The sequence below is a fragment of the Hemitrygon akajei genome, chromosome 7, assembly GCF_048418815.1.
Source record: "Hemitrygon akajei chromosome 7, sHemAka1.3, whole genome shotgun sequence".
Taxonomy (NCBI): Eukaryota; Metazoa; Chordata; class Chondrichthyes; order Myliobatiformes; family Dasyatidae; genus Hemitrygon; species Hemitrygon akajei.
Genome location: NC_133130.1, coordinates 180,842,813 through 180,869,138, shown reverse-complemented (window position 1 = coordinate 180,869,138; position 26,326 = coordinate 180,842,813). Strand labels below are relative to the sequence as shown.

General features: G+C 47.4%; 1 protein-coding gene across 1 annotated transcript in view; it reads right to left on the bottom strand.

Moving 5' to 3' along the window:
* Positions 1 to 26,326, bottom strand: part of LOC140731245 (hemicentin-1-like) — a 379,087-nt gene that overhangs the window by 5,245 nt on the left and 347,516 nt on the right. Inside the window, 9 exon segments of the mRNA XM_073052779.1 lie at positions 1,215 to 1,341; positions 4,368 to 4,487; positions 7,146 to 7,469; positions 9,201 to 9,329; positions 16,909 to 17,034; positions 17,881 to 18,000; positions 19,708 to 19,842; positions 24,021 to 24,080; positions 25,000 to 25,237. Of these exon segments, the coding sequence (XP_072908880.1) occupies positions 1,215 to 1,341; positions 4,368 to 4,487; positions 7,146 to 7,469; positions 9,201 to 9,329; positions 16,909 to 17,034; positions 17,881 to 18,000; positions 19,708 to 19,842; positions 24,021 to 24,080; positions 25,000 to 25,237 (1,379 nt within the window).

Here is a 26,326-nt window from a genome sequence, read left to right as displayed (position 1 = left end):
CACTCCCCCTCACTGACCACTCTCCCACTCACTCCTCCTCACTCACCACTCTCCCACACACTCCCCCTCACTGACCACTCTCCCACACCCTCCCCGTCACTGACCACTCTCCCACACACTCCCCCTCACTCACCACTCTCCCACACACTCCCCCTCACTCACCACTCTCCCACACACTCCCCCTCACTCACCACTCTCCCACTCACTCCCCGTCACTGACCACTCCCCCTCACTGACCACTCTCCCACACACACCCCCTCACTGACCACTCTCCCACACCCCATCACTGACCACTCCCCACTCACTCACCACTCTCCCACACCCCCTCACTGACCTCTCCCCCACACACTCCACCTCACTGACCACTCTCCCACACACTCCCCCTCACTCACCACTCTCCCACACCCCCTCACTGACCACTCTCCCACACACTCCCCCTCACTGACCACTCCCCCACACACTCCCCCTCACTCACCACTCTCCCACACCCCCTCACTGACCACTCTCCCACACCCCATCACTGACCACTCTCCCACACACTCCCCGTCACTGACCACTCTCCCACACACTCCCCGTCACTGACCACTCCCCCTCACTCACCACTCTCCCACACACTCCCCCTCACTCACCACTCTCCCACACCCCATCACTGACCACTCTCCCACACACTCCCCCTCACTCACCACTCTCCCACACCCCCTCACTGACCACTCTCCCACACACTCCCCCTCACTGACCACTCCCCCTCACTGACCACTCTCCCACACACACCCCCCTCACTGACCACTCTCCCACACACACACCCTCACTGACCACTCTCCCACTCACTCCCCCTCACTGACCACTCTCCCACACACACACCCTCACTGACCACTCTCCCACACCCCATCACTGACCACTCTCCCACACCCCCTCACTCACCACTCTCCCACACACACACCCTCACTGACCACTCTCCCACACCCCATCACTGACCACTCTCCCACACCCCCTCACTCACCACTCTCCCACACCCCATCACTGACCACTCCCCACATACTCCCCCTCACTGACACCCACTCACCCATTCCTTCACCACTGAACGATTCCTTCACACAACAACTGCGCCACCATCCAGTACTCCACCAATTCCTCCACTGAAGACCCTTGCCACCCCCCCAGCCCATGATTTCCCCACCACTGGCCTCCCCTCCCTCGATAAGACATTCTCCTACCCTGGGCTGGCTCCTCTGCGATAGCTGGCAGGACACGGGGTGTCAATACACTGATGGCTGCCTCGCTTGTTGAAGCACATCTGGTTCACTCCGCACTTAATGTTCTGCTCTCGGCATTCATCGATATCTGAAAGAAGGGGACGTTAATAAGAGCATCGACCGACAGCATTCTCACTGAGAAACACAGTTGCTCACTCTCCTGCAACAGCATTTATAACCTCGGCACGGACTGGGGCCTCGAGGAGTTACCCAGCGCCCTGCACACTCTCTACGTGCACTTACAGGGTGGCAGGTGCCAAAGTTGACGCAGTCGACCTTGGGGATGAACTGGACAAGTGACAGATGTAGTCACACTGACAGAATCCAAACCAGACAACCTGATCGCACAGTCCCACTGCTTCCCCCAGAGGTTGACCTCACGGCTCTGAGTTTTCCTTACACTATGTTCTTTCCCCAGGGGATGGAGTTAATTTCCTCTGGGCTACTCCTTATTGCCCATGATGCTGCTGGCATTTCGGTCAGCAACGACAGTCCTCTATCCGTGTTTGTCCTCGGCCACTCAGATGCAGGATTCCTCATTGTTGCCTCCAGTACAGTTTTGTTTTACCGGTCAGGGTTGTTAGCCCTAAGCTGACCTCTGAACCTGGAGAACAGGTGGACCACTCTTAGTCTGACCTCTACCCTTTGACATGGGTGACCCTACCAAAGGTCAAGGAATAAAGCCCTGACTCCAGCCGACATTGAGGCACGCAAGCCTCCTAACCCAGCGACAATGTTGTCCTCTTGGAATGGGTTACTTCTGGCACTTAACTAGTTAAAAGAGTTCAAAAGTTAGTTGGGGGGGGGTAAGTAGGGATTTGTGAAGCTGCATCATCACGATTATCACCTCATATCGTGCTATATTGCTTCACGGACACATCACAGCCTCTACACTGAATGCAGGGGAGATGCTGGAAATACCCAGAAGGCCAGCCAGCGCCTGTAGAAAGAGAAGCTGATATTCCAGCTCAGCGATCTACCATCAGCAGCGAGAGAGGCAATTAGAAGATGCATCGGGCTTTAAATGAGTGCGGAGCCAGGGAAACAGGGCTGGGAGGTGGAGTGGTGGGGGTGTTGGTGTGGGCAAGAGCAGCAGATGACAAGGCACAAGGGAATATAAGAGGAAAAAATAAGGTAATCAAATGACAGAAGATGATGGTGGAAGAGAGAATGCGTGGTAAATGCACAAGAAATAGAAATAGAGAATAGACCTAGATTAGAAAGGAGAGTCCTAGAACAGCACATTACTGGCCCTTCAGCCCACAATGTTGTGCTGACCCTTTAAGCTATTCCAAACTTAATTTAACCCACAGGTTCCCAAACTTTTTTTAATGCCATGGACCAATACCATTAAGCAAGGGGTCCATGGACCCCATTTTGGGAACCTCTGATAACCCTTCCTTTCACTCAGCCTTCCACTTTTCTTTCATCCATGTGCCTATCTAAGAGTTTCTGAGAATTCCTAACACATCTACCACCACCCCTGGTAGTGAGTTCCACACAACCATTATCTGAAATGATTGGGTCCACTGCAAGATTTCTTCCAAGTATCATTGCTTGAGCCTGCACTGAGTGTCGCTGGAGCAGTGAAGGAGGGCAAGGGCAGGGGGGTTGTGGACAGGTGGGTTGGAGATTTAGACTGAACAGGCAGAGGCCGTCTGTTAAATAATCACTCAGGCTGGGTTTGATCCCTCTAAATTGACCACCAACTGACCACCAGGGTCAGGGCAGATCACAGCAGGATCCACGGTAGATGGCTGTAGGATGGGGAGGGGATGCTGGGGAATAATGAATGAACTGGAAAGTGGTCAACCTTAAGTGTCAGCTCTGCTTCTCTCTCCAGATGCTGACTGACCCGGTGAGCATTTCCAACAATTCACCTCCATGCACATGGTAGGGTTGTACTGTGGCAGCCGAAGCAATGTTACATTTAATGGAACTTTGTCACGAAGGATCTGATCTGGACCGTGAATTTGGGAGTATTGAAACAACCCCCTTATGAAAAGACAGAGCGTTTCTCTCTCCTGAGCTGTGTGAACAGGCAGGCGGCTAATGTCAAAGAGCCCAGTTCTAATTGTGATGCTTACTATAGATGAATAGACTATCAGTTGTCTTGGTACGTACACACACCACCATTCCCACCCAGAGGCACGTCCAAACCAATGACCCCTCCCTAACCCATGCACAGCGGCAAGCGGCTGATCTGCCGTGAGCCAAAGCTTCACGAGAAAATTAGTGAGTGGACTTGGATCAGAGTGAAGAATTGTTATCTTCCTTGTAAATTTAATTTTTCCAACAGTTTGTAACACACATAAAATGCTTCAGGAACTCAGCAGGCCAAGCTGCATCTATGGAACAGAATAAACAGTCTATGTTTCAGGATGAAGGCCGATGACAGGCTCTAGCCTGAAATGTCAACTCTTTATCCCTCTCAGTTGCCTGACCTGCTGAGTTCCTACAGCATTCTTATGCACGTTGCTTTGAATTTCCAGCATTCACAGAATCTCTCATGTTTAATCTTTCCTACGTTTATTTTTGAGATAGAGCATGGAATAGGCTCTTCCAGCACTCGAGCCAAGCTGACCAGCAGTCCCCCTAATCACAGGTCAATTTACACTGGCCAATTAACCCACCGACCGGTACGTCTTTGGACTGTGGGTGGAAACTGGAGCACCCGGAGGAAACCCACGCGGTCACGGAGAGAACGTACAAACTCCTGACAGGCAGCGGTGGGAATGCTTGCTTGTGTTTCTGCGTAAACACCTATATACATGGAACTGTTCAGTGAATTGTAGCATATTATGGTCTTATAGCTGGTTCAGTAGTTTTCTTGAAGCTTATCATTTTTTCGGTAATTGGAGTCACGCTAATTGGGTAATTGCTATCAGTGGAATGTCGTTATTTTTGTAGTTGGACTATGAGACAACCACAACTTCTTTTCTCTTTGTTCTCCTAACACTCAATCAAGGGACATACCACAAAGGTTTAAGCCTAATCTTTAAATTCCAAAGATTCGGATTGCAAAATCCCAGATCCAACAGTTGGGAACAGTTGATGGGGCAGCAGAGGGAGGAATCAGAGTCCAAACTATGCTGACCCGCCATCAGCACTTACCCTGGCAGATTCTACCATTGGGCAGCAGCCGATAGCCAGGAGGGCACACGCACTGGAAGCTGCCCTGGGTGTTCCTGCAGTCATGTTGGCACAAGTTCCACATCTGACACTCATTGATATCTGGAATAGAAGGCAAAACATCCAGACACAAGTCAACCTCAAGTTGGTGCACTTCACCCCAGAATTCCCAGCTGGCTTCTGTGTGACTTGTTTCCTTGTCTCCCCACTCTCTACCCCCACCCCCACCCCGCCTAACAATGGGATCGGGGATCAGCTTTATTTGCCAGATATAGTTACATGTATTAGGAAATTGCTGTGGTGTGTTGGTGTGACATACAACTAAAACCATTCAACAGTTACTGAATAAGAACAACAAATTATTTAAAATATAACCAAGTTAATGTACAGATATGGAATAAAATCTGCATATATACATAAATATCAGTATCTATTTACAATGCAAACAGCATTTTAAAAAGTGTTTACAGTGAAGTGCAGTGACTGAGGCAGTAGAGGGGGGTGGGGTGCCTAACAGGAATGGTTGATCAGATTAATGACCTGGGGGAACAGAACTTCTAAGGTAGTGTGATTTTTTTGTCTTAGTAGCCCTGTTGTGCTTTTCAGATGGGTGCTTTTTTGGAAAAGGTAGTCAGCTGGGTGGGTAGTCTCTGCATTCATTTTCTTTTCCCTGCCGTTCATCCCTCCCCATTACTCTCCCTCCTGGCCCGAATCCCTGCTGGTGACCGAAGTGCTACCCCTGCCCGTTCACCTCCATTCAGGGCCCCAAACAGTCCTTCCAGGTGAGGCAACATGTCACCTGTGAACCTGCTGGGGTCGTCTATCGTGTCCGGTGCTCCCGGTGCTGCCTCCTCTACATTGCTGAGACCCAACGTAAACTGGTTGAGCACCTCTATTCCATCTGCCTAGACTGGGATTTCCTGGTGGCCAGCCTTTTTAATTCCTGCCCCCATTCCTGTACTGACACGTCAGTCCACGGCCTCCTCTCCTGCCACAATGAGGCCACTCTCAGGGTGGAGGAGCAACGCTTCATATTCCGTCTGGGTAGCCTCCAATCTGATGGCATGAACATCGATTTCTCCTTCTGGTAATTTTCTTTCCCCTCCCCCTCCCTCTTCCTCTATTCCCCACTCTGACCTCTCAATTCTTTTCCTCACCTCCCCCTGTGTCCCCTCCTCCTTCCCTTTCTCCCACGGTCCACTCTCCTCTCCTATAAGATTACTTCCTCTCCAGTCCACCACCTGGCTTCGCTCATCCTCCCTCCCCTCGCCCCACCTTTTTATTCTGGCACCTTCCCCCTTCCTTTTCAGTCCTGAAGAAGGATCTCAGCCTGAAACGTTGACTGTTTATTCATTTCCACAGATGCTGCCCGACCCGCTTTACCAATCTGTTACCAGTCACCTCTGCACTCAGCTAGACTAGATCTTCCAGCACTGCCAGTCCGGTCTTATGTGCTTTGATGTACACATGACAAATAAAGCTAATCTTCAATATATTTAGCTCCAACACCAAGTGTCATCTGGGCCAGTCATTCATACCTTAACTTGCTTAAGTTTAGATCGTGAACTGGTTCACAACAAAAAGAATTCTTTAGGGATAAAAAGAAAAAGGCTGGACAGACAGGAGGATGTCTGTAAAATTCCCACGTTCAAGTTTAAGAACAAACAAGGGAAATTCTGCAGACGCTGGAAATCCAAGCAACAGTTGAAGAATAAATTTGTGGATTTTGATTGACAAATGGCTCCATCTAGTGGACACCAAACGTGTAGCTTTGCTGGCGGCTGCTGGGAAATTGTTCATGCCTTTCAATCTTTACTGTCCCTTATTGCCTGATGGAGAGTTCTCCTAGAAATGTTGCTGGAGACTCTCTTTTTCAGCTGCCTACACACATGAGCATGACATTTAGATTTTTATTTTTATTCGAGGGCTGTGGACTTCACTGGTTGAGCCAGGGTTTAATTGCCCAAGCCTATGTGGTAAGCTGCCTTCCTGAATTTGGGGTCCCATCATCGGCAAACTGCGACGGCAGAGTACATCTTATTTTGCACATTAATCAGTCTCAGTTATTTATAGTTTTTTAAAATAAATTCTATTGAATTCCTTTATTTTTCTGTAAATGCCTGCAAGAAAATAAATCTCAAGGTCACGTATACAGTACGGCCTTTGAACTCTGAACCTACAGGTAACTCGACAAGGCTTTTTCAACAGCAGCTCCCAAATTATAAAATTAGAAGATGCATTGATAGGGCAGATGGTCAGAATGTTTGTCCCTGAGTAGAAATACTGGGGGACAAACATTTAAGGTGAGAGGAGACAAGTTTAAAAGAGGTATGTGGGGTATTTGCCTGGAACGAGCTGCCAGGGGTGGTGGGGGAAACAGATAAGAGGCTGTTAGACACGTTCATATAGATCACGTACAGGCAGAAGAAATTTGGTTTAACTGGGAATTGTGTCCAGTACAGATGTTGTGGGCCGAAGGATCTGTCCCTTTACTGTACTGTTCTGTAACAGTGTTAGTAAACCGGACTCTGATTCCATATTCCATGTTCGGACATATGACCTCTACCACAGAAGGACAAGTGAGGGAGCTTCATGCGAGCAAACCTGACCATCTGACCTGCCCTTACAGGTGTTCGTGTGGCAAGGGCAGATAAGCTGGTCACCCATGGATGGTGATAAAGCAAGGGGTTCGGGCTGAGGCTTATCCTTTGGAAACAATGAATGATTGGACGAGGATTTCTTGTTGACAGGAATACTCACCGGCACAGGCCCCATTTCGCTCTCTGTACCCAGAGGGACACAGCTTCCTGTTGTCTTGCATGGTAAACTCTCTCAGCCAGGTGTAGAAGGGGTTGACCTGGCTCTGGCCAGTCTGCTGGACGTGGCTGAACTGACCAATGGAGACCAGCTGGGGCCTGAAGCCTGTAACTGTGCCATTGCCCCGCTTCAGCTTTTCCAGTCCTACACAAGACCTGCCATCAGCCAGCAGCTGCTTCCCGGGAGGGCACAGGCACTTGTAACTCCCAGGCAGGTTTCGGCACTGGTAGCTGCAGGGTTTTGGCACCTGCTGGCATTCGTCCACATCTATTGCAACAAAAGACACTGCAGGTAATAAAATTAGAAGTAGGACTACCCACCATCATACCTCTGACACCCACCATATTCTCTGCTCACTCTGAACCTTGGACCAATTCAGCAAACAGCTCTTACCCTCCTGTCAAGCCAATGGCGTGCAGGCATTTTCAGGGAAATCTTCTTAACATTTGAGAAGCTTAACCACAGGGAGGATCTCAGAGAGTTTCAGAAGACCCGTTCCCAAGTCCCACAACCCCTTCCAAACAGGAAAGTGGAAGCTTCTCTGACAACACTAAACGATTAACGGCCAGTGGCACGGACTTCAGCGGCTGGAAGTGGATCGTATAAAATCCCATCTTCTGGTTACATTGGACCCTTTCCAGTTCGCCTGCCGTTCAAACCAATCCACTGATGATGCCATAGTCACCTTCCAGTCTGTCCCGTCCCATCTCGAAAACACGTGTCCATTTGCCAGGCCACCGACTTCAGCTTAGCACAACATGATCATCCCTCAAAAAGGCTGCTGGGTAAACTGTCCTCGTTGGGACTCAACACCCCTGTCTGTAACTAGATCATGGATTTCTTGACAGAGAGGCCCCAGGCAGTCCGAGTTGGCAGCAACATCATGCTGAGCACTGGCGTCCCCGAGGACTGTGTGCTCAGTCCGAGAGGAGACAGAGAGGTTTGTCAAATGGTGTGATATCAACAACCTGAGTCTGAACGTGGACAAGACAAAAGAGATGATTGTGGACTTCAGGAATGTCCAGGTTGACCATGCTGCACGTCAAAGGCTCTGCCACAGAGAGAGTGAAGAGCACAAAGTTCCTTGGTGCTCACATAACAAATGATCTAACCTGGACCCACGCCATCTCTGCATTAGTCAGGAAGGTACAGCAGTGCCTACACTTTCTGAGGAGACTGAGGCGTGCAAGGCTCCCCCGCCCCCATTCAAACAACTTTCCGCAGGAGCATCATCGAGAGGGTCCCGTCTGACTGCATCATTGTGTGGTACGGAAGCTGCAAGGCATCGGACCACCAGACCCTACAGAGATTAGTAAAACTACTGAGAGGATCATGGGGGGGTCTCCCTCCCCCTATTTGTGACATTTATCAGAAGTGTCGTATATGAAGAGCCCGAAGCTTTGTTGAGGATCCCAACTATCCATCCCGCAATCTCTTTGACCCACTACCATCAGGAAGGAGGTACAGAACCATCAGGAAGGAGGTACAGAACCATCAGGAAGGAGGTACAGAACCATCAGGAAGGAGGTACAGGACCATCAGGAAGGAGGTACAGAACCATCAGGAAGGAGGTACAGGACCATCAGGAAGGAGGTACAGGACCATCAGGAAGGAGGTACAGAACCATCAGGAAGGAGGTACAGGACCATCAGGACTCAGACTGTCAGACTGAGTAATAGCTTCTTCCCTCAGGCTGTGAGGCTGATGAATACCCTGCCACCATTGAGGTTTCATCACTAGGACAGTGGGCTGTTTACTGTTTACCTCTACAGTGCATTGCATGCATTTATGTTATGAAGTTATGTATGGTAATATTGTGACTGATGTGTGGTGTGTGATATATGTCATGCGGGTGTGTCATGGTCCCGGAGGAACACGGTTTTGTTTGGTTGTATGTATGTACAGTCAGATGACATTAAACATTGACCTGAACTTATGCATAACTGGGGAGGATTTTCCCACCACCTCCTCCCCCCTCACTTGCTCTCAGCTACTCACCCAGACATGGTCTTCCCACGCCCTGCGATCGGTAGCCCCGAGGGCAACTGCAGTGGTAACTGCCCACCGTGTTCTCACACTTCTGGTTGTAGCGGCACATGTGGGTCCCTTCTTTGCACTCGTCCACATCTATGGAAAGGCATATCAATGAGAAAGAAGGAGCAACAAACAAGGTGCTGGAAGAACACAGAGCATCAGGCAGCATCTGTGGAAGGAGATGGGTAGTCCACATATTAGACTGAGACCCTTTAGGACTGATGGATACAGAGGAGACCGTCAGTATAAAAGCTGAAGGGATATAAAAGCAAGGATATAATGCTGAAGCTTTATAAGGCATTGGCACAACCACACTTGGAGTACTGTGAGTAGTTTTGGACCCCTGATCTAAGAAAGCATGTGCTGGCATTGGAGAGGGTCCAGAGGAGGTTCACGAGGGTGAACCTGGGAATGAAAGGGTTAATGCAAGAAGACTGTTTGATGGTACAGTCAGTAGAGTTTAGAAGAATGAAGGGGGAATGAATTAAAACCCATCGAATATTGAAAGACCTAGATAGAGTGGATGTGGAGAGGATGTTTCCCGTAATGGTGGGGTCTCTGATCAGAGGCCACCGCCTCAGAATTGAAGGATGTCCCATTGAATGATGGGAGATGAGGTGGAATTTCTTCAGCCAGAGGGTGGGTGAATCTGTGGAATTCATTGCCCCAGACGGCTGTGGAGGCCAAGTCATTGGGTATATTTAAAGCAAAAGTTGAAAGGTTCTTGATTAGTCAAGGCATCAAAGATTACTTGGAGAAGGCAGGAGAATGGGGTGAGAGGGATAATAAATCAGCCAAGAACAAACTCGATGGGCCAAATCCTGCTCCCTTGTCTTATGGGGAAGGGGTGGAGTAGGAGTGACTAGTGGATCTGGGTGAAATGGGTGGGAGGCGGATGGAGGAGGGAAGGGCGGGAATAGCAACAGAGGCTGGCAGGTGATAGGTGGAGGCAACAAAGGACCGGAATCTGATTGGATATGAGGGTGAAGTCTGGAGCCCAATATGGGAGGTGGGATGGGCAGATTCCAGCAAATGCGGTCTCCTGCGCCTCCATTCCAATAATCAAAGGCAGAGAGGTTAGAGAGACTGGGCTTGTACACGCTGGAATTAAGGAGATTGAGAGGGGATCTGATTGAAACATATAAGATTATTAAGGGATTGGACAAGATAGAGGCAGGAAATATGTTCCAGATGCTGGGACAGTCCAGTACCAGAGGGCATGGTTTGAGAATAAGGGGTAGGTCATTTAGGACAGAGTTAAGGAAAAACTTCTTCTCCCAGAGAGTTGTGGGGGTCTGGAATGCACTGCCTCGGAAGGTAGTGGAGGCCAATTCTCTGGATGCTTTCAAGAAGGAGCTAGATAGGTATCTTATGGATAGGGGAATCAAAGGATATGGGGACAAGGCAGGAACCGGGTATTGATAGGAATTGATCAGCCATGATCTCAAAATGGCGGTGCAGGCTCGAAGGGCCGAATGGTCTACTTCTGCACCTATTGTCTATTGTCTATTGTCATATGACCTTAGATTATGAGAGCAGAAACATCATGGTGGAGCCAAGCCCATCTTGTGCAACTCTGGGGACCACACGGTAGCAAGGCTAACCGCGGGCAGGATGCAGAGATGAACGAGGCTGTTGTCAGCAAAGGAGATGTCCAGCTGGGCTGAAGTTGTTTTTGCTGGAGCAGAAGAGGCTGAGAGGGATGTAGGTATTTCCAGAGTTAGGAGAGACGAAGGCACGGTGAGGAGGAATGATCCATGTTCCTCAGTGGCTGAAAGGTAAAAGATGGGATTAGCTAGCCCAGGGTAGGTTTTACAGGTAGGGCTGTACTTTTCTATTACTCTATGACTCTAGAGTAGAACCACTGCCTTAGTGCCAGAGACCTGGCTTCATCCCTGATTTCAGGTGCTGTCTATGTGGAGTTTGCATGTTCTCCCTATAACTTGTGTGGGTGCCCTTCTCTGTATCTCAGTGTATCTCATAACAAACCAATTACGTCCTACACTCCAAAGATGTACACATTAAGCTCATCAAATACTGTAAACTGGATCTATTATCATCGTTGTTGTTCCTTCTCAGGCATCAGGCAGCATTTTTGACGTTTCAGTAGCATTTGACTTTTTTTTCCTGAAGCTGAGTTGCTAGCTCGACGCTCAACCCAACACAGATGGAAAGCATGCAAGGATCCGGCAGGATTCGAACCTGGGACCATTCGCTTCAAAGTCCAGTGCTGATGCCACTACACCACTGCCCAGCTATGGATCAGTGGCCGCTGAAATCTGGGGGAGTTGATGGGAGAGGCAACTGGGGAAATTAATGTGGAAAATAGGATTGCCCTGTGAGCTGGCCTAAACTTGTTGGGCCAGATATTCCCACTCTCTATTGCATAGGAATAGGGCTTGACAAACCGAAACGAGTACAGTCCTGAGGAGACGCCCGATTGCTTGGAGGGAGAGAGAGTTTCAAAGAAGTGAATGGGAGAAATTGGCACATTTTGTGTGCCACAGTCTCCAGGAGACATTGGATTGTGCAAAATTATGCATTTGGTAAGGTCCAATAAAAAGAAGTTAGGTTTAAGCAGAGCGGCTATTGTGTGAGTGGGCCAGAGTTGGAATGGGGAATTGAAGCTTTGGAAAGGAGAAGCGTAGGCCAAGGTAGATTTTATCATTAGTTATTCTTTCTTTATTGCTTAATGCACGTTTAGAGCAGTGGGAGTGCCAGAAAGGATAGTGGAATGCTTCTCTTGAGGGAAGTGGGAAGGCAGGAAGACCACTTGTGTCCCTGGTGACTACACCTGTAAGAAATGCATCCAGCTGCAGCTTCTAACAGACCATGTTAAGGAGTTGGAGCTGGAACTGGCTGAACTCCGGATCATTCGGGAATCTGAGGGGGTTGATAGACAAGGAGGTAGTTACACCCAAGGTGCAGGACACAGGTAACGGGGTGACCATCAGGAGGGGGAAATAGGCTTTAGGCAGCCAGTGCAGAGTACCCAGGTATACTGTTTAGACCCTTTAGATACTGTTGGGGGGGGAATGACAGCAGAGAAAAGCCACAGAGGTCAGGTCAGCCATGATCTTATTGAATGGTGGAGCAGGCTCGACGGGCCAGATGGCCAACTCCTGATCCTATTTCTCATGTTCTTAGCTCAGAAGGGAAGTGGGGGGGGGGGGGGGGTGGAGAGAAGAGGCAACTAGCAGTGATAGAGGATTCGTTGGTTAGGGGAACAGAAAGAATGAGATTCCCGGATGGTTTTTTGCCTCCCAGGTGCCAGGGTCAGGGACATCTCTGATCGAGTCCACAGGTTTCTTAAGTGATCAGCAGAGGCTTTGGTTCACGTTGGTACCAATAACATGGGTAGAAGGAGTGACCAGGTCCTGCAAAGTGAGTTCGGTGAGTTAGCTGCTAAGTTAAAGGGCAGGACCTCCAGGTTTGTGATCTCAGGATTGCTACCCGTGCCACATGCTAATGAGGCCAGAAATAGGAAGCTCATACAGTTTAACATGTGGCCAAGGAGTTGGTGCAGGAGGGAGGGCTTCAGGTTTTTGGATCATTGGGTTCTCTTCCAGGGAAGGTAGGACCTGTACAGAAGGGATGGTTTGCACCTGAACTGGAGTGGGTCTAATATCCTGGAGGGAAGGTTAGCCAGGCTGCATGGGGGTTTTAAAGTAGAGTGCAGGGGTCTGGGAACAAGAGTGCCAGAACAGATCGTGGAGTGGTTGTGGAGAAAGATGTTGTTTACCCTACGTACAAAGTCAGGAATCAAAAGTTGAGCAAGGTAGGACTAATGTTCTGAGCAGTGCATTTCAAAGCAAGGAGAATTGTAGGAAAGGCAGATGAACTTAGGGCATGGATCAGCACGTGGAATTATGACATTGTAGCCATTAATGAGACTTGGATGCAGGAGGGGCAGGACTGGCAGCTCGATGTTCCAGGGTTCCGATGTTTTTGGACATGATGGAGCAGGAGGAATTAATAGGGGAGAGGTGGCATTACTAGACAGGGAAAATGTCATGAACTGACTGGAGAACTTGTCTAGTGAAGCTATATGAAAGGTATGGCCACATTAATGGAATTATATTATAGATTATTCAATGGTCTGGAGGATTTAGAGGAGCAAATTTGTAGACAGGTTGCAGATGGTTGCAAGAAACACAAGGTTGTGACAGTAAAGTAGGTGGTTTTAACTTTCCACCTACTGGCTTGGACTTCCATACTGTAAAAGGCTGGATGGGAAACAGTTGGTCAAACATGTTCAGGAAAGTTTCCTCAATCAGTCCACAGAAATCCCAACTAGAAAGAATGCAAAAGTAACTTTCTTGTTAGGGAATGAGAGAGCAAGTGACAGAAGTTAGTGTGGGGAGCACTTTGCATCTAATGGTCATAATGCCATTGGTTTCAAGGTAATTATGGAAAAGGAGAGATCTAGTCCTCGGGTTGAGATTCTAGATTGAAGGAAGGCCAATTTTGATATTACAGTCGGCCCTCCGTATCCGCGGGTTCCGCATCCGCAAATTCAACTGACTGCAGGTGGAAAATATTCAAAAAAAATTCCAGAAAGTTCCAGAAAGCAAAACTTGAATTTGCCGCGTGCCGAGCACTATGCTGAGTCCACGTGAACGAAGTGATGTGTAGGCATACCCTGCTGTAGCCTCCCGCCATCTCACAGATCCTCAGCCTCTCTCCAGCACTCGTTGTTTCAGCATTGTTCACCTCGCTACTTGTGCTGTGAGCGAGAGGAAGGAGTTTGAACCTAGTAAGGGATGGCTGGCTGGCTACGTAAAGCGCTACAGACTCAAGAACTTAAAGATCACGGGAGAATTGGCATCGGCTGATGCCGAGGTAGCATCAACGTTCCCAGAAGAGCTACAATGGTTGCGTCTGTACTGAACATGTACAGACTTTTGTTTCTAGTCATTATTCCCTAAACAATGCAGTATAACAACCATTTACATAGTATTAGGTATTATAAGTAATTGAGAGATGATTTAAAGTATACGGGAGGATGTGCGTAGGTTATGTGCATTTTATATAAGGGACTTGAGCATCCACGGGGGGTCCTAGAACCTATCCCCCACGGATACTGTGGGACGACTGTATTAGAAAGGACGTGGCCAGTGTGGATTGGGTCAGGTTCTTTCTGGCAAGGGTGTACCTGGTAAGTGGGAGGCCTTCAAAAGTGACATTTTGGGAGTACAGGATTTGTATGTTCCTGTCAGAATAAAAGGGAAGGATAACAGGTTTAGGGAATCTTGGTTTTCGAGAGATTTTGAGGCCCTGGTTAAGAAAAAGAAGGAGTCTTATAGCAGGGATAGTCAGGCAGGAACTAATGAGGCGCTTGAGGAGTATAAGAAATGCAAGAGAACACCTAAGCAGGAAATCAAGAGGGCTAAAAGACAACGTGAGGTTGCTCTAGCAGACAAGCAGAAGAAGAATCCTAAGGGTTCTACAGATGTATTTAGAGCAAAAGAATAGAAAGGAATAAATGGGTGCTCTGGAAGATCAGAATGGTAATTTATACATGGAGCTGAAAGCGATGGGGAAGATTTTAAACGGATTTTTTGCATCTGTATTTACCTGGGAGTCAGACAACAGAGTCTACAGACGTGGGGCAATGCAGCAGCGAGGTCATGCACCCCATGTAGATTACAGAGGAGGAGGTGAGGCAAATCAGGGTGGACCAATCTCCAGGGTCTGACAATGTGCTCCCTTGGACCCTGTGGGAGGTCTGAGCAGAAATCGCAGGAGTCCTAGCAGAGATATTTAAAGAATCCTTAGTCACGGGTGAGCTGCTGGAGGATTGCAGGTTAGTTGTGGTTCCGCTGTTTAAGAAAGGTTCTAAAAATAAGCCAGGAAATTATAGGCTGATATTCTAAGGGACCAGATATATAATTATTTGGATAGACAGGAACTGATTAGAGTTAGTCAACATGGCTTTGTACGTGCTAAGTCATGTCTAACTAATCTTATTGAATTTTTCGAGGAAGTTACCAGGAAAGTTGATGAATACAGCTCATGGATGGTGTCTACATGGACTTCAGCAAGGCCTTTGACAAGGTCCCACATGGGAGGTTGGTCATGAAGGTTCAGTTGCTTGGCATTCAAGATGAGGTAGTAAATTGCATTAGACACTGGCTTCGAGGAAGAAGCCAGAGAGAGGTAATAGATCGTTGCCTCTCTGACTGGAGGCCTATGACTAGTGGTGCGTCGCAGGGATTGGTGTTGGGCCCATTGTTGTTTGTCATCTAGATCAGTGATCTGGACGATAATGTGGTTAACTGGATCAGCAAATTTGTGGATGACATTAAGATTGAGTGTGTAGTGGACCGTGAGGAAGACTTTCAAAGCTTGCAAGGAACTGGACCAGCTGGCGAAATGGGCTGAGAAATGGCAGATGGAATTTAATGCTTGAGGGCTTGGAATTTGGAAGGACCAGCCAGGGTGTTGCAGGTCTTACACGGTGAGTGGTAGGGCACTGAAGAGTGCCGTAGAACGGAGGGGTCTGGGAATATTGATCCATAATTCCTTGAAAGTGGCATCACAGCTAAATAGGATCATAACGAAAGTTCTGACACATTGGCCTTCATACATCGATGATGGTGGGACGTTATGTTGAAATTGTACAAAATGTTGGTGAGGCCTAACTTGGAGTATTATGTGCAGTTCCTGTCACCTACCTATAGGAAAGATGGAAATAAGATTGAAAGAGTGCAGAGAACATTTACAAGAATGTTCCTGGGTCTTGAGGAACTATGTTACAGGGAAACGTTGGATAGGTTAGGACTTCGTTCCCCAGAAGGTAAAAGATTGAGGGGAAATTTGATAGAGATATACAAAATTATGAGGAGTATAGTTGGGATAAATGCAAGCAGTCTGAGTGAAATTAGAACTAGAGGTCACAGGTTAAGGATGAAAGGTGAAACGTTTAAGGGGAACATGAGGAGGAATGTCTTCATTCATGGTGAAATTATGGAACGAGCTGCTAGCAAAAGTGGTGGATACAGGGTCGTTTTCTACATTTAAGAGAAATTTGGATAGGTACATGGATGGGAGGGATATGGAGACCTTCGGTACAAGTGCAGGTCGATGGGACGAGACATGTAGGACTGAGCTGGAGGAACACAGAGGTGTGGAGTTGAAGGGAAGATGGAGACCTTGGAGGATGTTGAACTTCGAAATCGTGAGATGTTGTTGGATGGAGAGTGAGGACAGGCCAGTGAGCATACGGGAGGACTGAGATTGCGTATGTTGTGTATGGACAGCAGCCCTGAATAACTGCAGATTATAGGGAGCAGCAATATGACTGCACCCTCAAGGCAGCAACACCTTATTGCAGGCCCAAGTACGATAAGGTGGGCTCTAGCCCTCACAGTCTACCTCACTATGATCTTGCACTTTATTGTTGACCTGCACTGCACTCTCTCTGTAGCTGCCACACTTTATTCTGCGTTGTCATTGTTTTACCTTGTTCTACCTCAGTGCACTGTGCAATGAATTGATCTGTGTGAACAGTATGCAAGACGAGCTTCTCACTGTATTTCAGTATAAACCAACAGCGAAAAAATTCAGGACAAAAAAATCAAGCCAAAACATAGCTGAGTGGTTGGACCAGGGAAGGGCTTTGGGGGCGTGCCTTGTACCGACGGTTGGAGAGCTGAGGCGTGGTACTTACCACCACAGGTTCCACTGGGTAGCCGGGTGGTGCCGCGAGGACAGCTCTCGGTGCAGTGGTACCCTCCCTCAGTGTTTTGGCAATCCTGGTCTGGGTGGCAGACGTTCATGTTGCATTCATTGATATCTGGGATTGGAAAGACCAGGGTTGTTCAGTCTCACCTTTGATCCAACACCCCAGTTCCTGCTTTTAAACTCTTTCATGTGTCTGTGCAGGATTATATAGCTAATACCGCACAGAAATGGGCTATTCGGCCCAACTGGTCCATGCTAGCCTTTATGAGTCCCTCGACCATTCTGGTGGAAAAGTGTTTACCTCAGTATCCTCAAACTCGAGACCCCATTAAGTATCATGGCTTCGGGTCAAAGATGCATCACTTTGAGAGAGCTTTTGATCTGGTGTTGCACAAAGAGCCAAGGTAACACTCAAGTCAGTAGGAATCAAGGGGAGATACTCCAATGGTTAGGGTCATATCACACATAAAGGACAATGTTCATGAGAGCCGGGAATCAATAGCCCAGTCACAGGAACTATTCTAGTGTAGTGATAGTTCCTGCCACTGTCTGTAAGGAGTTTGTACATTCTCCCTGTGACTGCATCAGTTCTCTCTGGGTGCCCTGGTTTCCCACATTTTAAAGACATACGGGTTAATAGGTTAATTGGTCACAGGGCCAGTGAGGACTTGTTGCACAGGAAGGGCCTGTTACTGGGCTGTATCTCTAAATTAAATCAATTAATGGATGCTGGGGATAAACAGGTGGAGGAAAAGGGTCAGACGGATATACTGAGGAGAGGAAGCTCGTGAGGAGCATCAGCTCTGGCTTTGACCACAGGTTCCCTGTTGTCCAGTCCATGTGGATCTGTGCATCCCAGATTAAATGCCTGTGAGTTTCTATTTTTATTGGGAGCTTTATAAAGGACAGATCAAAACAGAATCGAAGACAGACATTGGCAAATGGAGCAGATACTCACCGACACAGCGCTGTCCCAAGAGCTGGTAACCAGCCTCACACGCGCACCAGTAGGTACCAATGGCATTGAGGCACCGCTGATGACAAGGAGAGCTGCCTGACTCCTTGCACTCATCAACATCTAGAAGGAAAAATGCAGAGAGAAATTGATGATAAAAATCCCTGTTCATCCACTGCTATCCTATGTCAGTGACTTCCAGGTATGGGATATGCCCGTCATCCGCCATGCTCTCTTCTTGCTGCTACCATCAGGAAGGAGGTACAGGTGATTTGGAATCCCACACTACCAGGTTCAGGAACGGTAATTAACCTTCAGTCATCAGGCTCCTGAACCAGTGAGGATAACCTCACTCACCACAATGCTGAACCGATCACTGAACACAACCTATGGACTCACTTTCAATGACTCTACACCTCTTCCCCTCGCATTTATTTAGTTATTTATTTACTTTTTGTATTTACACAGTTTGGCTTCTTTTGCATGTTGGTGGTTTGTCAGTCCTTGTGTGTAGTTTTCCACTTATTCTATTGTATTTCTTTGTTCTACTGTGAATGCCTGAAATAAATTGATTCTCAGGGTAGTATTTGGTGACATACACATACTTGGATGATAAATTTACATTGCATTTTGAAGTTTAGAGTGAGGTCTAGTTTGAGTTTGGCCTGTACAGTGACGAGACATCATGCAAGAAGATAAGGAAGAAGATCAGGCAAATATCCTTCTTGACCTGTGAATAATCCAGTAGATATGGTCCTCAGGTGAGCTGGATCAGGGCCAGAACTGGGTCTGAACTTACTCCTGGGTTGGAAAACCTGCTGCTACACACTCCTTTAGCTTAAACGTTTCAAAAATAAGAACCAAAATAGTGAACCACACTCAGTGGCCGCTTGATTAGATTTAGGAGCCATTGACTGTATGATTGTGATCTTCTGCTGCTGTAGCCCACTCGCTTCAGGGTTTGATGACGTTATGTGTTCAGAGATGCTCTTCTGCACACCACTGTTGTAATTTGAAAAATGTTGTACTTGAGTTACTGTCTTGTCACCTTCCTGTCAGATTGAGCCAGTCTGGTCATTCTCCTCCGACCTCTCTCGTTATCAAGGTGTTTTTGCTCACTGGATGTTTTTTTCATTTTTTTCAACAATCTCTGTAAACTCTAGAGACCGTTGTGCATGAAAATCCCAGGAGATCAGCAGTTTCTGAGACACTCAAACCACCCCATCTGGCACCAACAATCATTCCACGGTCAAAGTCACAAAGATCACATTTCTTCCCCATTCTGATGTTTGTTCGGAGCAACAACTGAACCTCATGACCAGGTCTGCATGCTTTTATGAACTGATTGTTGTCGCATAATTGGCTGATTAGATATTTGCATTAACGAGGTGAACTTAATAAAATTGCCTCTGAGGACAATGATTACTCCATGCAATGAACTCCTTGCCAAGTCTGCTTTACCTCCAGGGTCTCACCTCTGAGTTAATACTTGAGGGTTAAGCCCCACTGCAGATGTCCGGGCTACAGTGCAGTACTAAGAGCCATTGAGAAAGGGGGCGGATGGGGTGGGTGGAGGAGAGGGTGGGGGTTGAGAGAGGAAGAAGGGTCGTAGGAATACCGAAGATACATGGCGCAAGAGGGAGGAAGGCATGCTGGAGCAAAATGGGGAAGAACAAGGAGAAAGGGATGGGCTGATGACCCACTGTAATCTGCCAAGGGCACTGCTCTTGAGGGACAAGTGTGAGGGCAGTACACCCCCTCGTTCCGTGATTCACCAGTTCATTACCATTGGATCAGTTTTTCCTGACAGATGATTAACATGCACAGTACCTTCACAACCCGGTCCTTTTAAGGACCGCCTGAAACCGGTTCCACAACGCAGCAGGCAGCGGTAGGAGCCCACCTCATTCTGACAGTCCTGGCCAACGTGACACATGTGGGTGCCGAGCTGGCACTCGTCCAGGTCTGCCAACAGAAAGAAGCGACGGTGTTAGGAGATGTCGAGGAGGTGGAATTGGAGGAGATCCAGATTCAGATTTATTTATCACATGTACATCAAAACATACGGTGAAATACATTGTTTGCACTGGCGATGAACATAGTCCGAATATGTGCTGGAGGCAGCCTGCAAGTGTTACTTAGAACGGCCAACATAGAATGCGCAAAATGTTCAGCAGAACAACACAAATAACAACTGCAAAACAAACAACAACCCCAAAAACAAACAACAGCAAAACCAACAACAGCAAAACAGGCCTCTTACCCATCCAGCCACCCACTCACACACATAGGCAGGCCTCCAATCCTAGGTCAGGCCTCCAATCCTAGGTCAGGCCTCCAAGCCTCTGAGCCTCCAGTCCTTTGCTGCAGACTCTCAGACACTGGGGCTCCAACTTCCAACTTCAAAGACCTCTGGGTATTGACCCAGGACTTGTCGATCATGGGGTTTGATCTTTGGGCTGCCGTTTCTGGACTGACACAAACCTCCAACCCCAGTGATCTGGAGGGGTTTACCAGCCACCTTGACTTCAGCTTGTATGAACCCCCAATCCGGGGCTCACTGATTTGGGGATCACCGGTCTCCACCCTCAGCGTCTGCCAACCCATCCTCCAGGGTCACTGACCTTTGACTGCAGAGTGCTCCTACCTGGGCTCCGAATACTGGCTCCTGCCCAGACTCTACTGCCCCTGACCTCTAACCCTAACCCGTCATCTAATCCCTGTGCTGTCCCTACGAACCTTAAGATAAAAAAAATAATTCTGAGCCACAACATCGGCAACCAGCACAGACCAATTGGCCAGCTCTTTTTACTGTACCGCACAGAACAGGTCCTTCTGTCCCAATGAGCTGTGTCTCCCAGTAAACCATCTATTTAACCCTAGCCTCATCACAGGACAATTAACAATTAATCGACTAACCGGTAGGTCTTTGGACTGTGGGAGGAAACGAGAGCATGTGGAGAACCCCACACTGTCACAGGGAGAACATACGAACTCCTTACAGATGACACCGGCACTGAACTCCGAACTCCAATGCCCCGAGCTGCAGTAGATTCACACAACTGCTCTGCTACCGTGGTGTTCTTCAAAGGAGCTGCAGCTTCTCTGTTGTAAGTTCAGTGCCAGTGACTTTCAGGAGCCAGTCTCGACACTATGGGCACCCTCTCCGACCCCTGGCACTCACTACCAAAACCCGAAGTGCTGAAACAGGTGGAGCTCTTCAGTACACGGGTAATTCTCTGTGGAAAGCCTGTGGACAGAGGAGGAGAAGATGCCCTCCATATCTCTACAGGAACCCAGAGCGGTTCTGCTCTCTGGGTAACACAGGGACACAGCAGCAGGCCGTAAGCCGGGGGAGACAGACAAGGCAAAGGACCAATGAACGGACTTGACAGAAATCCTAATTCTCGCAGAAATAAAAGGAACGCAAGGGGGACCTGTGACCAGATCAAAAATTCAGGGAGACTGTTGATCTTTTTCCAGTTGGTTAAACAGTCAGTTGTCCATGGAGGCCAGGTCTCTGGATGCATTCAAGAGAGAGTTAGATAGAGCTCTTATAGATAGCGGGGTCAAGGGATATGGGGAGAGGGCAGGAACGGGGTACTGATTGTGTATGATCAGCCATGATCACAGTGAATGGCGGTGCTGGCTAGAAGGGCCAAATGGCCTACTCCTGCACCTACTGTCTATTGTCTATTGTTGCAGCCTTTACCACTGACAGGACTGATAGGAGCAATGGTGCAGGACCGCCGTCAGTTCTCCCCTCCCCTCCTAGTCACACATGCTGATTTGCACATACACCTTTAATTATTTAATCATTACTGAGTCACTAGTTTTTCCATCATTGCTGGGAGATAAATTGAACTCAATCTCACTCCAGCTTTTTATTTACCTGAACTCCACTTTCTCTGCAGCTGTTACACTTTTATTCCGCATTCTGTTATTGTTTTACCTTGTTCTACCTCAGTGCTCTGTGTAATGATCTGATCTGTATGATAGGCTGAGCAAGCCTGGACTTTGCTCTTTAGAGCGAAGGAGGGTGAGAGGTGACAAGATCGTCACTGTCATTAAGTACCATGTCATATGACACAGGCAATCATGGTCTTCCATCTATCCCTAATCTGCGAGGGATTGCTGCCTGGGAGGTGGAACCCCTCATGCTGCCATTCCCATTCTCTATCCATGACCATGATTATTCTTGGCAGTGGTTTGACCCCAGGACAGGTGACCGCAGCCATTATCAATACTCTTCAGAGACTGCCTGCCTGGCGTCAGTGGTCGCATAACCAGGACTTGTGATCTGCACCAGCTGCACATATGACCATCCACCACCTGCTCCCATGGTGTCAGGTGACTCTGATCATGCGGTTAAGCAGGTGCTACACCTTGACCAAGGGTGACCTGCAGGCTAGTGGAGGGAAGGAGCACCTTAGACCTGCCTTGGTAGAGACGTATCTCCACCCGCCACCCAAAGGTGACAAGACAGGCGTGTATCAGATAATAAGAGCCATAGATAGAGTGGACAGCCAGCACCTTTATTCCGGGGCAGAAATGGCTACTACAAGAGTGCATAATCTTAAGGCGATTGGAGGAAAGTATAGTGGGGAATAACAAAGAATGCTCTTGGCTCATTGGCCTTCATAAATCAATGGAGTATTGGAGTTGGGATGTTATGTTGAAGTTGTCTAAGACATTGGTGAGACCAAATTTGGAATATTGTGCACATTTCTGGTCACCTATATACAAAAGAAAGATATCAATAAGATTGAAAGAGTACAGAAAAAATATTAAGATGTTGCTCAAACTTGAGGACCTGAGTTATAAGGAAAGGATGAATAGCTTAGGACTTTATTCCCTGGAGCGTAGGAAAACGAGGGGAGATTTGATAGAGGTATACAAAATTATGAAGGATATAGATAGGGTTAATGCAAGCAGGATTTTCCCGCTGAGGTTGGATGAAATAAGAACTAGAGGTCATAGGTTACAGGTGAAAGGTGAAATATTTAAGAGGAACCAGAGGAGGATCTTCTTCACTCAGAAGTTGGTGCGAGTTTAGAACCAACTGCCAGAGGAGGTGGTGGATGTGGGTTCAATTTCAACATTTAAGTGAAGTTTGGATAAGTACGTGGATGGGAGGGTAATGGAAGGCTATGGTCCTGATGCAGGTCGATGGGACGGGGCAGAGTAACAGATCAGCATGGACTAAGTATGCTGCAGTGCTCTATCGTCGACTCGATGACGTAGATAGGCACATGGATGAAAGAGAAACGGAGGGAAGGGTTAGATTGATCTTGAAGTATGTTTAAAAGGTCAGCACAACATTATGGGCCAATGGGCCTGCACTGCGCTGTGCAAGACTTTCACTGTATTCCAGTACACGTGACAAATATAGACCATTTCCAGTTCAATACCTTGAATGTTCATGGATAAGACCCTTTCAAAGCATGGCTGGGGAGGGGGAAGAAATGTGGCTGTGCCTGAGATCAATATAATATTGGCAAGGGGTATGGAACACTGTTATGATCGTGTCCCAGTTGTCCTTTCAATAGTTCACACACCCCGTTCCATAAGGTGCTTTGAAACAGTGCCTCCTACTGCATCAAAGGGATGTTATTCTCTTCTCACCACAGCTATGGATTTGATGTTAATGACTGATTATTTAGAATGATGTAAACATGTACTTACTGGTAACTTGTTGATGTCAAACTACAGAAACAATAGAAACAAAAGTAGGAACAGACCATCCCTCTTTTCACATCTGCTTTGCCATTGCATAAGGCTATGGATGACCTTTTACCTCAGTGCCACCTCCCTGTAGTATCCCAGAATCACTCAGTCTGTCAAGTCCTTAAGCCCAAATCCATTCCACATTGATTCCCAGAGACAGGGAGAAAGACTCCTTTTCTCTCACAAATACCTCAGCTTCTGCAGACAATTGCTTTAGACTAGGGGTCCATGACCCCTTAGTTACTGGTACTGGTCCATGGGAACCCCTGCTTTAGACAGTGGAGGAATGGTAAGCGGCTTTGGAATTATGTTGGTCTCCACGACAGTTTCACAACTTGAATACGTAAGCAGGCCTTGAGGCAAATGGAGATCCACCTAACAACCTTCCCTAAGCATTCATAACAACAAGAACTTACCTGCACAGTACAAGGCAGAGTCAAGTAAAAATCCCTTGGGACATTGATCTCCTTCGGAATCTGAAACATATAGCAAGAAGAACGCAAACAAAAACTTAGCAGGAAATTTACTCTCATCAAAAGGAGGACTTAAACATCTCACCATATCCAGTGATTAAGCCATTGCCTCCAGGCCAGGTTTGTTGGCCTACCCCATAGTAGTATCGGTCCTATCCCTGGTTTGCGAAGAATTTAATTAGTCTCTAAGAATCTCAGAGGAATTCTTGGTGGGTTTGTGATTGAGAACCTGCACTCCAAAAGTAAGCCTCAATGTTAAGAACCCATCAAAGTTACAGCCCATAGTAATCTTGATTCAAGTCCTGCTGGAGAAAGCACTGGAGACATATTGGGATCCTGAGGTACTGTGACATATGTTTCAGAGTTCTGGTCATTCTCTCATCCAAATTCAATCAACTGGTGTTACATGTAACCTTGGTGCCAACAAATTTCTCTCTACGTTAAGTCACTTTGGATCACCTTGAGGGCATGAGGCACAGGGTAGGGAAGTGTTCTTTCTAATGGCTGGATGGAGTATGTAGACAATGTGCATTTGCTCAGGTGCTGTGCCTCACAAGATTGTTGGCTCATTCACCAGACCTCACAAGAGGTTGGGCCTCAAACTCAATGCCTAGAAGTTCAAGGTCCTTTACCAACCAGCCCCTGGTCAATGGTCAACGATGGGAGTGAGCAAAATGTGGACTACTGCCCCTCTCTTTGGAGGCACTTCTTAGCAAAGGCACTAATGCAGCAGATTTAAGGAAAAGGTTCTTATTTTGAAGATCAAGACCTCCGATCTGCATAAATCTTATGATCCACTGGACATTGGGAAGGTTCCAAGGAGTACTGAGAATTTGTTTTCATGTACCGGGGAAAGCTGAATCAAAGAAAAAAATACTGGGTACTTACAGAGTCAACAACTTTCTGTAACTCAAGTGCTCACCTTTCCTGAAGGAGGTTGTGATGTGGAAACTCAACGTCTCTGTTTCCTCAGAATAGTAGATGGAAATGTACTCAGCCTTCAGAATCTGTAAGACAGAAGGCTGGCGACCCAGAGTAGATTCATACACAATGGTGTGGTTACACTTAAGGGAGATAGGTGAACCATCCTGGACGAACATTTGGGTTGACCATCCGTACAGCTGCCCAGGACCCGTCTGAACGTAACTTTCGCTGAAATCCTATATTAAAAAGGTACATTTTGGACCAGAATTAATTCTGAATCACAGGTTAATCATTAGCAGATATTCATGGAAAACAGGATTAATGATTTCTGTTGAGTTCTGTTCCATGACTAAAGTCTATGGCGACGTGCAAACATATGAATGAGGGAGCAGATGTAGTTCAAGTTCAAACTGAAGTTTACCGTCATTCAACTGTACACAGACAGACAGACATACTTTATTGATCCCAAGGGAAATAGGGTTTCGTTACAGTCGCACCAACCAAGAATAGTGTAGAAATATAGCAATATAAAACCATAAATAATTAAATAATAATAAGTTAATCATGCCAAGTGGAAATAAGTCCAGGACCAGACTATTGGCTCAGGGTGTCTGACACTCCGAGGGAGGAGTTGTAAAGTTTGATGGCCACAGGCAGGAATGACTTCCTATGACGCTCGGTGTTGCATCTCGGTGGAATGAGTCTCTGGCTGAATGTACTCCTGTGTCTAACCAGTACATTATGGAGTGGATGGGAGTCATTGTCCAAGATGGCATGCAACTTGGTCAGCATCCTCCTTTCAGACACCACCATCAGAGAGTCCAGTTCCATCCCCACAACATCACTGGCCTTACGAATGAGTTTGTTGATTCTGTTGGTGTCTGCTACCCTCAGCCTGCTGCCCCGGCACACAACAGCAAACATGATAGCACTGGCCACCACAGAGTCGTAGAACATCCTCAGCATCATCCGGCAGATGTTAAAAGACCTCAGTCTCCTCAAGAAGTAGAGACAGCTCTGACCCTTCTTGTAGACAGCCTCAGTGTTCTTTGACCAGTTTATTGTCAATTCGTATCCCCAGGTATTTGTAATCCTCCACCATGTCCACACATGCATAGAGCTAGTTTGGGAGACCACTTCGCTAAGGACCCATGTTCTGCCCACCAGAAAAAGTGAGATCTTCCAGTGGCCACCCACTTCAATTAGGACCAAGATGAAAAAACACGGTACATATATCACACAATAACATCAACACAATAATATCAACAGATTAAAAAGTATTCTTTCGATGCACAAGTTGAGATAAAGTGCGTAAACGATGTATA